Source organism: Coptis chinensis, unplaced genomic scaffold (genome assembly GCF_015680905.1).
Source record: "Coptis chinensis isolate HL-2020 unplaced genomic scaffold, ASM1568090v1 utg2104_pilon_pilon, whole genome shotgun sequence".
NCBI classification, from domain to species: domain Eukaryota; kingdom Viridiplantae; phylum Streptophyta; class Magnoliopsida; order Ranunculales; family Ranunculaceae; genus Coptis; species Coptis chinensis.
Genome location: NW_028238121.1, coordinates 113,358 through 127,834, shown reverse-complemented (window position 1 = coordinate 127,834; position 14,477 = coordinate 113,358). Strand labels below are relative to the sequence as shown.

Genomic DNA, 14,477 nt, shown 5'->3' with positions numbered 1-14,477 from the left:
ACCTTGGGTAATTCCCGCCACATTCAAGGAATACCCATCATAATACCAACGGTCATTCATGACACATTCAATGAATACCTTGGGTAATTCCTGCCACATTCAAGAAATACCCATCATAACACCAACAGGTCATTCATGGCACATTCAATAAATACCTTTTTTTTTAAATAACCAGTATCACGTACCCAATTTAGTACTAACATTGTACACATATAGTTATCACTAAAACTAATATATAATATATAATATGGTGGCTGCACCTTTACAAAAGGCTGCCTACGTATCCAATCTTTCAAGATTAGAATCAAACCTTACGTAGCTCTTAACCAATTTATCAATATACTTGTATGTGCCTTTAAAGAAAACAACAATTTATACTATATAGAATCACATACAATAAGTTTCAAATACTCCCACAATCATATACATAAAGTTTCATCCCCAGAGATACACTATGAACCTTTAAGTCCAAAAAGCTCAAAAATGGATATTTCTCTACTTCGATTATCCAAAAACGATATTATGAACCCTATCGGTTTCAAATAAAACCACAGTCTAAAAATAGGCTACAAACACTATATAAACACCTAAGAAAAGTTTAAGAGACTCTTAGTTCATTACTAGATATATTTATCAAAACAGGTTCATGCACATAAAAGGATACCACGGTAGGTTTTCTAGCAAACTTGTCAATACTATAGTGTTTTCCTACATTCCTCAAAAAGACACGCAACTTAATTATTTAGAAACTAGGGTATGTAGACTTAGTTTTTTATGTAGAACTTCGAAGTCCCAACCTCAGCCCATCTAAAAGAAAACTTAGGTCGAAAACGATAAAAATCTTAATTTTTAACAAACTAGAATTCTGACGCGTTATTTTCTGGAGACCACAACTCTTTCCACAAGTGTCCAAACGCTACAAGACTTTTTGCATTGAAAAGAAGACTCTCAGAACTTACTCTTTTATGTTTTACAAAAATACTAACTCGCACTCTAACTATATGAAAACTGGACTCGAACACAGTGCACAGAAACTGAATTCTGCCGCACTATTTTCTATCAACCAAACTTCCAGACATCATAGCTGTCTCCACAGGACTCGGAATAGGACGAGGCCAATTGAGTTAGAAAGAAGACTCATAAAACTCAACTTTTCATGTTTTACAAAAACTCTAAGTCTCTCCCTAACTTTATGCAATTTGTGATCAAACCCTATACAGAAAACTGTTTTCTGACGAATAGAATTTCTGACGCATAGAATTGTCGAGATCATATCTTTTCCGTCACTCATCCAAATTAAGTGAGGCTCACTGCGTCGGATAAAAGATGCTATAAGGTTTCCTTAGTAAGAAATTATACTTGGCAGACACTTAATAGCCTGGATCAGTAGGTCACATATGGGATATGGCACCTACTTCTGCACTTGTTAAAGGAGTTTTGTGCTTTACCGAGATGATCTAAAGGCAAGTCTATTATTTGATTTTACGCCTAACTAGTTGTATGTGGTGAGCTAATAACTTAACTGTATAGGGAGAAACAATCTGGAACCATGTCGGCAAGACAAGAATATCAACACAAAGTCATAAGAAGATCACTATAGTACAATACTTGCACCCACCTTCTAGATTAGTACTTTCACCAATGTCCCAAAAGGTATTGCTTTCCGATAAAAATAAACAATTAACTAAACTAATAAATACTCGCCTTTGCATTCTCTTCCGCACAAAATGGACAAGGGTGCCTTTGAACCACCCGTGGCTTTTTGTTCTCTATTTTCTGAGTTTCTCCTATCTGGTCACATCCATTTTCCCTGAAGTGATCATCACTAATGGCCTTATTACATTGCCAGCAAAAGCATTGTGTGCAGTTTCCGCATACCATCTTGTTGCAACCCGCAGTTCGAGAGAATTGCCATATTGCAAGATAAGCATTGCTTAGCATCACGAAGTATTACCTGGAGGCTAAAAATCTCGTTTTGGAGTTCTTGCCTTTGACGTCTTTGTTGTTCCTCGAATTGCGATGAACCCTTTTTTTCCTCATCTTCTTGCAACTGGTTGTTATTTGTGAGCTGCTTCTCCGACTGCTCAGGTTCTTCATTAAGAAAACTTGCAACATAGCTATCTTCGATGTTAACGTTAACACCCTTTTTCTTCAACTAGTTCTTCATCAGTACTAGTACAAACCTTTCTTCTCCCTCCTCTTTCTTTTTCTTTTTTTTTTCTTTACTTCTCAGGCAACGTCATCTTCTCCTCCCCCCAATCTACATGGAAAAAGATTCAATGGTTATAACCCCCTATCCATATCTCTACCCACGTTTTTCTATTTTACTATTTATCCCCCTTATTTTATTTATTTATTATTATTTTTAACTAAAGCCCACTTAAGCCCATATCCAAATAATACTAATAAAACAAAATAAAATACATACTATAAATATTTATTTAATTAATTAAAAATATAGGGTTGTTATATTGTACCTTGATTTACCTTAGTTTCTGTAATAAAACATCACGACGACAACGTTATTGAGGACAATCTATACAGGACCATGAATGAGGGTGAGGGTGTTAATTTCCATCAACAAAACACTTTCGTCGTCGTCGTTTTGGTGTGGAATTTCGGTTTGATTTGGAGAGAATTTAGTTCTATTTGCTAGAAGTGGAGGGTGAGAGTGTTAATTTCGGTTTGATTTGAGAAGATAAGATGTAAAAGACATTTTTATCCCCCACTTTGTTGTTTGAAATTTGGAGTGTTATATCTTTTGAGACTTAGATTAGATCGGACGGTTCAGGAGAGGTGTAAGATAGGAATGTCACAATAAGAGTGTCACTATAGCCAAACCGTATATATATATACACACACGGCAAGTGCTCTGGAGCTTCTCAAATTTGAAGCTCTCTCGCTCCCACTTCCGTTTCGCGTCTGGTGACTAAGGTTGAGAGTTGAAACTTACTTGAAAGTTGAGTGTTGAGAGTTGAGACACGCTTCACTTGAATTCTCGCTTGCACGATAGAAAGGTGATATGTACGACTTACGAGATTGACCCACGAGTCCACGACCCACTTGGCTCAATCAAGTCCTCGTTTTATGTAAACACAATTAGACCAAGCACAACATGTTTGAAGCTTGAACATATTTCATCGCAGGCCTGAACATATTCAAAACAGTTCGTTGTTGCTGAGGTAGGATTGTTTTCATCCAACTAAGAGAAACCGATACTTTGAACGTATCTTTCTGGTGCATATAAAACCCCAAAGACTTGGAACAATATCATAGGTGATTTATAGCTATAATGATAAGTTTTAACTAACTCTTCTCTAAAGCCCGAAAAATTGAAAATTATAATTACAATAAAATTTTAATTATCAAAAAAAGAAAAATAAAATACGCAGGGAAAACACCTGGGAAGCATGGGCATAACTTTCTACGCTATAATTTTTCGAATTCTTCAAAGTTCAAAGTGCTATCTCAAGCTAAAGGCTAGCATGACAAGGAAAGCAAATGTGCGTGTTTATTTGTTTGGAACTTTGGATGTACGTGGATGACCCAATTGTCAAAAAAGACACGTTTTAGGTTCATATGATATCGAATATTGCCTTTATTGTGGAGATGGCTGCAGCCAACTGGATAAAATGAGTATGCAAACATACGGTGGAATGATTTACTCCACACGCCTAATCCAACTTAATTGTTGAATTCTTTATACTCGCCTGAAAGAATTCTTCGTGTCACATTTTAATTACGTCTCTCTTGCAATATTAAGAAGGTTGCTTCAAATTTAGCTCAATACTTGACTCAAAAAACACCAAAACAAAATTTTGTTTCTTTGTCATTGGCAATCAAAATTTGTTTGTACTTTGAATTACATACAAATCATTCCAAGTATCTATCAAGACTCAAAAAATGAGCTCTGATTGTTTGAGAAGAGACAAAGAAAGATCACATTTTCTCCTTTTAGAATGGAGATGGGAGGAACAAAAAGTGTCCTAATTGCAATTAGGGTTAATGAGTATTATCCCTCTCCTAAATGAGCCCATTAGGATTTCTCACTCATTATATGGGAAATTAGAGTCTCAAAAAAAAAAAAAAAAAAAAAAAAAAAAAAAAAAAAAAAAAAAAAAAATGCTCAGACTCCCTCAATAACTCCCTTGTGACTTCATTACACGGCATCAAAATTCTATTCTCTTTTCAAAATTTAAAAACAAACATATAAATAAATTAATACCAAATAACATACCTAATTAAAATGACTAAAACCAAAATAACAAATAAATCAACCCTTGTTTATATTTCCTCAAACAAATCAACCAAAGAAAGAAAGAAAATAAAGAAAAATAAACCTTAATTAACTTTTAAAAAAAAAGATGAATTTGGTACACTTGTGAAACAAATCATCATATTTTTTGACATAAACATCCAAACATTTGTTTAAGTCAATAGATAGATAATCATATGACTTTTTTTTTTCTCCATTCAAAATTAATGTAACTAAAGTGATAAAAAAAAAAAAAAATAGAATTTTGTGACAAGAAAGAGAGTGAGGGGATTGAGAATGACGAAGATGAATTTTTTGGGCGGCCAACTTTTTTTTAGGGCATTGGGTTTTATTTTATTTATTTTTCTTTATCTTCTTTCTTTTTTTGTTTAATTTATTTGTAGAAATATAGGCAAGATTTTTGTTATTTATTTGTTACTATTTCGGATGTTAGTTATTTAATTAGATAAGTTATTAGTTATTTTTTTGTTTCTATTTTTGTTTTTTTATTATTGGAAAAAGAAATATAATTTGGATGTCACATAAGATATGGAGTCCCTATAGAGTTATGAAGGGAGTATAAATAGATTTTTTGAAATAAAAAAATCAAATTGGATTGACCATTTTTTTTTTTTTTTGTGTATAGGGGGCTAATTTCCCATCTAGGGGGATCTAGTTAACCCTTGCAATTATTAGTATCTACAAAATATTGGTAAAAGTGTGTTTTCAGGATGATGTGATTTAGAATGACAAACAAATACCACATAATAACTCCTCAAAACAAATATTTTGAAAACTATTATGAAAATAATGTATGCAATACTGTTTATTCCAAGTTCACAACTTAGCTAGTTTCAAATCAAATCTTTACATATACAGAATTATTAGACTATGAATATTGAAACTTAAGATTTGAAGAAGGATATAACCAAATTACTAGTTGCAATTAGGATTTAAAGAGGGTAAGCAGAAAAAAATAAATAAATAATAATAATAATAATAAATGGTAAAAGAACATATATAGTACAAACCACAAACAAAAAATGAGAGGGGCACATTGAGACAAGTTTCCTCTAACACATTGAAATATGGTTGCTTGTGACTCTGAGCACTATTAGAGATTCACCGTAGCTCAAGTCTTGCAATTTTCGAAAGTAAAGTTATTTCATAACTTTGAAGCAAGTTTGAATTAAACCAAGTCAATATACCAAATAAAGACTTGGTTTAATTTCAACAAATTTCCTAAGCAAATCACTCTAAAACATAAACGTACTGAATCTTTGAAGCTTGTAGTTTAACATTGTAGGAGGTAGCTAGGGCAATAAGCCCATAATAGCACCTCATCATAATTTAACAACAGTAACAGCCAAAATAGTAAGTGTGTAGCGTTTTGAGATAACCCCCCAAAAATCCTACAGCCAAAAAATAAAATAAAAAATAATTCAATCTCAAAATTCAACTCAAAACGCCTACACACTTATAGAGGGTTAACTCAAAAATGTCTTAAATTTTTTTTTTCCAAAATTGTCGAATTTGATAATTAGGCGTTAGGATGAAAGGGTGAACTTTGGAATTAGGATTATAGGCTATCTAAGAAGAACAAACACATCTTTAGTGTTAAAAACATGTTTGTATCTATTATAAGCCCATTAATAACGACAAGTCTTGAGTCTTAGGGGTTGTTTGTTTGTTTGAGCCTCTGAATACAGAACGTTGAATGCTAAATAAACACTACACCAAAAAAAGCATTTACTGACGGTTATATCTATTATTTATATTTTTACTAATGGTTATACCTGTTAGCTCTGGGGCGTCACTCTCACTTAGGCCAAAATTAGTAACGGATATAACTGTTACTGATAATAATTTTAGTAACGGTTATATCCGTTACTAAAATTCTTTGTAACAGATAGCTAATTGTTGATGGCCAAATTAAATTTGTCATTTCTAACGGATGGATGTACGTGCTATTTACTAACTATTGTTTGTAACGGAAATATCCGTTAGTAAACTGTAGCCACTTAAAAAAAAAACAAAAAATTTCCTAGGTCAAATAATGCCCACCATGCACATCTAATTCTAGCAAATATGATATAAAGATCACATTCTACAAACTTAATCAACAAATGAATAACAAAAAACAAAGTCACCAATCAATTAAACATTATTATAAAAATAGTCATCAATCTAAGACATAAAAACTTGATAGTGCCATACATATAAAAAAAGACAGTTACCAGTAGACCTCATACTGACTCAGAAAAGGAGCAACTAACAATCTAGTTTGTTCTTGGCGCAACCCACTCTACTCTAAGGGTGAGATTGTCATAACCATAACCATTGAGCTTTGCAATAGCCTTCTCGGCGTCACCTTCGTGTACAAAGTTGACAAAATCAAAGCCTCTACTCATGTCAATTTTCTGGTCGTAAGCAATGTAAACACGGCTCACAAGACCAAAAGTCTTGAAGAGATCTTGGAGTGGGGCTCACTTGGCGTGTCCTATGAGAGATTGGTAACACGAACCGAGTTCTCATCATTCCTACGCCAAAACAACACAACAATAATGCCTGCACCAAAAAGCCATAGGAAAATACTAAGTTACAATCTTAGTATCATACCTTTGGGATTGAATAGTGGATGTCAAGCTTTTCGCCTCAATGGCTTATTTTGGAGTGCTCTCATTGCATTCCATGACTTTGCCCTTATATCATAATATGCAATCATAACAAATCCACAATGCTTGCATGATGTATAAAGAGCATTATATCTCCATATTCTTTGAGCCCCAGAACACGAGTCGATTATGATAATATGACTCAACACCAAAACCTATAAATGATCTAGAAACTAGCGAAGATTATTAAATGATGAAATAAGTTCAACCAATGTTTACCTAAAAAGAAGCTTGGATTTGAATCTTCAACATTGCTATTGATATTTCTCACAATAAGTGTTCTAGAATAGATGCAATTGTAAACCAACAAGGAAAAATAAGGAAAATTAGATACAATAAGGAAAAACCAACAAGGAGAGCATGAGACAGGAGTATACAGTAGCAGCTGATTCCATAATAGATGCAATTGTAATTGTTGCTTCTTCTGTTTTTCTTTTTTAGCGGGTTGACTTTTTTCCTGGCCAGTAAAACAGAGGGTCATTATAAATTTCAAAATGATAATACAAACAGAGAGGACTCTCCTCACCAAGACCCTAACTGACACACACCTAAGAAGATATCAACTATGACATAGGAACCCACACACTTCATCGAAAATTAGTAAAGATCTGTAGAAAAGTGATAATTATTGCTTAAAGCTATAAAAAAGGGGAGAGCAATTTTAGTGGGTCCCTAACAGTATTCATTTATTGCATAGAGTTGGAGTGGGGTGAGGAGGAACGGTCCAGATAAAATTGAAAAGCGGGGGAAAATGGAAAACATGTAAATAAACAGTTTTAATGTTGATTTATTTTTACCAATTAACAAAAATAGAACAATGAAACAATTGAAGATCAGCATCCAAACATAAACAATGCATGAATAAGAACATAAATACATAATTATAAGAGAAGGGAACTCACATTTCTTATTAAATAATTCATACAAGGAGCTTTAAAAGAGACTATTCTCATGTTGGGCCTCATTCATGTTAATTGTATGGCTTTCCACCAATGAAGAAGGCTACAGTATATTTGACTTTGATCGGAGACCATGGCCGATAGATCTCCAGGAACTCATAGAGACATTGGCTTTTTCTCTCGATTCACTACATCTTTGCTCAAAGGTGAGCATAAGCGTTCGATCTCTAACAAAAGAAGACAGGGAAGATCGCAGAAACCCCATTTGCGCTCCCATGAAATGAAATCTATCCAAAGGTGAAGACACAATTGTCTTGCTTACTGAAGTTTGAGACATTCCATCCACACCTAGTCCTGAAGGGGGGGAGGGGGATATGAGCTTTCTTACTAGAAAAATATGTTTTTCTTTTCATGTCAGAGTAGGAAAGTAGAGCTAAACCTCGTAAATAAAGAAGTGCAGATTAAGCAACTTTAAACAACTCCATATATCGTTTGTCAAGCAAGTAATAACTTAATACATGCCCTTCACCAGAAACTAGATATAGAACCACAATTATTGGATTTCAATTATAAAGTAAAAAACCAGATCCTAATAACTAAGATAAATGGGTCATCACCTCACATCTCAAAACATAAAAGTTAGAACCAAAGAGAGGTACAAGTCCACCAATATTAGTAATGCTCACCAAGTAAAATGACTTCCTCAAACCAGTGAACTATTGAAGCTTCCATTTGTTGATCACTACTCTTACACATTTTTCATTTACTGTGTATTGATCATGTAAATTACTCCTTCATCCATTCAATGTGCAAAAATATATGACAGAGACCAAATAGATATAACTTATGGTTAACTATTTAAAAGTGATCAAATCCAAAGTTCTTGTCAATGTTCAAAGTAAATTTCTTCATTTCAAGAAACTTAAACAAAAATAATATACCTTGCTTTGGACGCGACCACCAAATATTTTATTGACAAGACTAGAATCTTGTACATAAGACGCACTCTCCTCATCTTTCGCGCTTACATCCACAATACTACAGCTATCCAATTTATCCAATAAGCATTGCAAGAACTCATGCGCATCTTCTTGCTCATACCTCCTAAAACTCAATGACAAATCTAGTAATTACATAGGTCAAGAAAATCACACTATACAAACCAATTAATCAATTAAATGAAAAAAAACAATAAAATAAAAAAATCAAGAAAAGGATACAGCTCAAGTTATCATAACTAAGAACTAATAAATTCGTTTCAGTGGATTCGATTTCATTGCTTCTATTTTTTATTCATAGAATGGTTCTCTTGAGTTATGATCTAACTTGAAGCTGAAGAAGATAAGAGGAAAAATTAGTTTTAAGAATTCAGAGAAGAGAGAGTGAAGGGGGTTTTGGTAAGTTACTTCTTTAGGAAATCAAGGAAGATGTTTTCTACACGAACAGCCTTCTCATCAACGAAAGCTTCCATCTTTTTTCTTTTTCTTTTGAGATTAGTAGGAAGAGAGATGCACACTAGAAACACTACGTGTTTAACTTACCTGCCCCAAATTGAAAAACCCAAAAGAAAAAATAATTAGAATTTTGTAGCAAAACAAATTAGATGAGAGAGAAATCAGACAGAAAAGGAGGTATACCTGATTCGTCTTCCTCCGAGCTATCCTCCTAGATCTGGTTTGTCTGATTCGTCGTCCCTAAACCATAGAAGAAAGAGAGAAATTTCAAATGTAACCGGTCGCCTTCCTTTTTTAACAATTAGATTTGGAACCCTAGACTTCATTACTTTGCTTGAGAGGAGGAGAGTGAAGGGAGACGAGCTTGAGAGAGAAGAGAAATGTACCCTTTCGGATTTTAGAATTTATTTTATTTCTTTTAAGTATATTTTATTTCCACTTACGGGAGTTTATAACGGATACAATTGTTACAAAAAATTAGAAAATAAATAAATCCTTAGAAAATAAATTAAAAAAAAAGGGAAAATAGATGTACAGTAACGGATACCGTAATGCCTAACGCTTTTATCCGTTAGAAAGCTAGTAACGGATATAAGTGTTACACATGGAAAATTTGCCCTGTTACAAAATGGCCATTTTGGTGTAGTGAAACCTACCACTTGAATGTTTTTTGGTTCTAAATGCTGAATATAAGTTATTTGGACCATTTTGCCCAATGGAATTATAATTTCTTTTCCTATCAAAAAAAAAATTATAATTTTTTTTTACTAACATAATCTTTATATTTTGTTTGAAAATAATATATTATTGTCAACATTTTAAAAAATTGTTTTCTCAATAATGAAAATAAATAGTTGGACTAAATAGTACAAACTAATATTGTTAAAAATGTATAGTAATATACAGAAGCAATCATTAATGTCATAAATTTTATTTTTATTTTTCTTATATAAGAATTTTAAGTATATAGTATATTATAAAATAAAAACTCACATTTTTAATAAAAAAAAAATACATTTTAAGTATAATATATTTTCACATGTATGATTGTCAAGTTGTGCCACCATAAATGAAAGTGAGCATCGAATGTATTTTTCAAATGAAAGTGCCACCATAAAGACGGTAAGACATCAAAGTCTTATTTTTCAAAACAAACCATCTCAAATTAAAAACCCTCGATTTCTCTTTGTGGATTGAAAATCTCATACTCCATCTCAAATCACTAGACAAAAATTTAAAAAGTTTAAGTTAAATGAAGAGGATGGGTTTGTCAATAATTGATGTGAGGTAACTAGCTAGAGTTCTTCGCTTTTCTTTTTTGGTGAATGACTTCTTCGCTTGAGTCGAAAGAGAAAAGGGTAGTATAGGATTTTAGCATTCAGCGACAAGATTGCCACGGAACACTAAAAACCTATTTTGGCACTCAACGCTGAAGTCAAATAAAAAACAAACCACTTTTTGGAAGGCTGAATGCTGAAAATTAACAATTGAGGGCCACTGAACGCTGAAAACTAAAAAAACAAACAACCTAAATTGAGTTGAAAATATTTAGTGTAGTCAACCTTGGTAGACTAGAAGAAGTAAATAAGATACATTACTAGATTGAAGAACAACCCATGCAGCATATGGTTGTCTATATAAGGAACTCCCCTTTTTCCTGAAATGTATCACAACTAACCATCTCTTCTTTACTTCAAATATCCTTAAAACATACGAAGAGATGTGGTCACTTGCATTGGTTGTTTTAGCATTAGTTATTGTATGGATGACCAATTATGCCTATAAGTGGAAGAATCCCATCTGCAATGGAAAACTCCCTCCTGGTTCAATGGGACTGCCATTACTTGGAGAAACCATTCAGTTTTTCAAATCTCAGACCACTTTCGATATTCATCCTTTTATCAAAGAAAGGATGACAAGGTAATAGATTTAATATATGTAGCTAGTAATGCCCATTATATAACAGACGAGACTACATAATGCATGCAAGCTTCTATATTTTCTTATCGATAGATGTATGTAACACCTTCCGTTTCATGATTTTCAGATACGGGCCACTTTTTAAGACTAATTTGGTAGGTTGGCCAGTGGTAGTCTCGACTGATCCTGAATTTAGCCATTTCATCTTTCAACAAGAAGGAAACTCAGTTGAATTGTGGTACCTGGATTCATTTATGAAACTAATTGGACAGCAAAGCTTGACGAGCAATACTGGTGCTATTCACAAGTACCTTAGGAACATGATTATGGATCAGTTTGGTCCCGAGAAGCAAAAAGAGAAGCTTCTCTCTGACATGGAAAATATGGCGCGTGAAAACCTATCCATTTGGGCTGAACAGGAATCGGTGGAAGTAAAAGAAGTCGCTACAACGGTAAACGCAGCTCCATAATCTGTTCTCAATCTCATAAAAATGCGAGGTTGTGTTCTATATGTTCTTTTTCGACTTTAACAAATATTCCAAATTACATACAGATGTCATTTGGTTTGGGTTCGATGAAACTAATGAGTTATGATCCGTCCAAGTATTCGGAGAATTTGAAGGACAAATTCACTAGCTTTCTTACATCTCATTTCCATTAGACATCCCTGGGACTGTTTACAATAAATGTCTCAAGGTAATGCCAAGTATACAAAGTTATTAACTGTGAAACTAATGAGTTATGATCCATTCAATTTAAGTAAATTAATTAATTAAGATGCCATATAATATAGACTCTAAAGTCTAAACCATGTACGTACAGGATCAAAAGAGGGCTGTAAGAATACTCAAGGAGATGGTGAAGGAATGATTTGTTGGAAATGTGAATGGATTTGTGTCCTCATGGGTTTGAACCCATGACCTATTGTATCTACTACACTCTAATGTGGGGGGCTTTAGTCCCACATTGGTTACTAAACTTAAGACTCTTAAGTTTATATTGGTTGTTTCCTTATGGAGGGATAGTGTAGAGGATATAAGGAGGTGCTCGCGCGCACACAAGGCCTCTTTGGTTTGGGGGCTCTCGGGAGCCGTGCAGGGGGGGGAGGGGCCAAATCCATCCTATTTGGGTGGGAGTACTGGGTGAGTGTCAGATCTAAAATCTTGTGATTATTCTAGTATTGTGCTCGCTTGTTCTTTATACTGCCAAAATGGAAAAACCTAGTGGTAAGTATGTCAAACCTGAGATTTTTGATGGCAGAAATTTTAAGCGCTGGCAGATGAAAATGCGGTTTTATCTGACTACTCTGAAACTGGTTGAATGGATTTCGATTGAGAAACCCATTTACAATGAAAATGAAGATGAACACAGTGGATTACGGTGGTGTGGAATGAGATGGGAAAATAAAGATTATTTATGTCGAAATTATATACTTGATTGTCTTTCCCTTGATTTGTATGATGTTTATCTTTGTGTGTCATCGCTGAGTAATTGTGGAATTTGCTTGATAAAAGTATGCTCTTGAAGATGAGGTTCTAAGAAGTTTCTTGTAGGAAAGTTTCGGAATTCAAGATGGAAGATGGGAAATCTGTTGTTTTCTCAAGTAGAGGAGCGCAAATAATCATTCATGAGATTTTTGGGAAGGTTATAAAATCTGCAAAAGGTTTCGGGTTGCTTCCATAATTGAGAAACTCCCTTCCCTCGTGGAAGGAGTACAAAAAAACATCTCAAACATAAGAAGAAAGAGATGACCCTAGAAGATCGATCGTCAACCTTCGGATCGAGGAGGATAACAAGAATTTGAAATCGGTGTGGAGACTTGAGAAAATGAAGGCTAAGGCTAACTTTGGTTGAAGGTAACTTATTTGCTAGTTCTTCTAAGTCTAAATCAACTAAATTCCCGTCAAAAAGAAACCATATGCGAACAAGAATAAGCAGGTCCAACCTCACTTTTAAAAAGAAACCTTACAATCCACGAAATTCATTTGCTATGTGTGCGGATCACGAGGTCATATAGCCCGGTTGATAAATTCAAAAAGGTCCGAATGATGGGAAGAAAGATAAGGCACAAGCAAATGTAGTTAGGGATGGTAACTTTTTCTGTGGTTCTTGAGGTTAACTTGGTGAGTAACATGACCGATTGGTGGGTAGACATTGGGGCTACCAAAACACATCTGTGGCACTAAAAGTGCATTTCGTCCTTCACTCCTCCGGGAGAAGGAGAAAGTCCATTCATGGGTAACTCATCTGCTTCAGAGTTGAAGGAAAAGGGATTTATTAATTTGAAGTTCACTTCTAGAAATGTTCTTAATTTGAAGGATGTTCTTTATGTTCCTGATATTAGGAAAAATATGGTTTCTGGTTCCCTTTTAAGTAAGAAGGGGTTCAAACTTGTCTTTGAGTCAGACAAATTTGTTCTGACTAAGGGGGGAACCTGTGTGGGTAAAGGTTATTTAGATGAAGGCTTGTTTAAGCTCAATGTAACTGATTTTGAATTTAATAAATAAAGCATCTACTTCTTCTTATATGGTTGAGTCATTTGATCTATGGCATAGTAGACTTGGACACGTTAATAATGTTTCAATTAAAAACCGATGCATCTAGGTAACATATCCAAGAATACTATTTCTGAAAATAAGAGATGTGAAGTATGTGTAGAATCTAAATATGCTAGGTAACCTTTCAAAAGGTAGAAAGAAACATTTGAGAAGTTGTTGGCATTGATTCAATCGACTTATGTGATCTTAAAGGTTACATGACTAGAGGAGGTAATAAATATTTTGTTACATTCATTGATGATGCTTCACGTTTATGTCATGTTTATCTTCTTAAGAGTAAGGATGATAACTTAGCTAAATTTATTTCCTTTAAAACTGAAGTTGAGAACAGGTTAGACAAGAAAATAAAAATAGTTAGGTCCGATAGAGGAGGTGAATATTACGGTCCTTTCAATAAATTTTGTGAAAATAATGGTATTGTACATGAGACCATCGCCCTTTATGCTCCCCAATCCAATGGGATAGCAGAGAGGAAAAATAGGACTCTCAAAGATATGATCAATTCAATGATCAATAGCTTTGGGGCTTCTATGAACCTGGGGGAGGCTTTGCTAACGACTTTGTTATATATTCGAATAAGATACCTTTTAAAGACCATGAGATAAAACTCCATATGAGATGTGGAAAAATAGGACACCGACTTATCTATTCTTTAAAGTGTGGGGGTGTTTGGCTAAGGTATCTATACCAACACCCAAGAGGACTAAACTTGGCCC

At 34.0% G+C, this 14,477-nt stretch overlaps 1 protein-coding gene and 1 long non-coding RNA gene across 3 annotated transcripts; one reads left to right on the top strand and one right to left on the bottom strand.

The window, feature by feature from the left end:
• Positions 1 to 1,569: 1,569 nt before the first annotated feature.
• Positions 1,570 to 2,727, bottom strand: LOC147473636 (uncharacterized). Of its 2 annotated transcripts, none has more exons than XR_015210374.1 (2): positions 2,488 to 2,727; positions 1,570 to 2,260 (listed from the first exon to the last, which is right to left on the bottom strand). It is a non-coding gene; the product is annotated as an uncharacterized LOC147473636 (long non-coding RNA). The 2 variants fall into 2 exon arrangements; XR_015210373.1 differs by having other exon boundaries at positions 2,478 to 2,656.
• Positions 2,728 to 10,920: 8,193 nt separating this feature from the next.
• On the top strand, positions 10,921 to 11,793 carry LOC147473635 (beta-amyrin 16-alpha-hydroxylase CYP87D16-like). Its single transcript, XM_086587210.1, has 2 exons — positions 10,921 to 11,203; positions 11,331 to 11,793. Exons 1-2 carry the CDS (start codon positions 11,004 to 11,006, stop codon positions 11,671 to 11,673), a joined length of 543 nt encoding a protein of 180 aa, XP_086443336.1. The 5' UTR covers positions 10,921 to 11,003; the 3' UTR covers positions 11,674 to 11,793.
• The last annotated feature ends 2,684 nt before the right edge of the window (positions 11,794 to 14,477 follow it).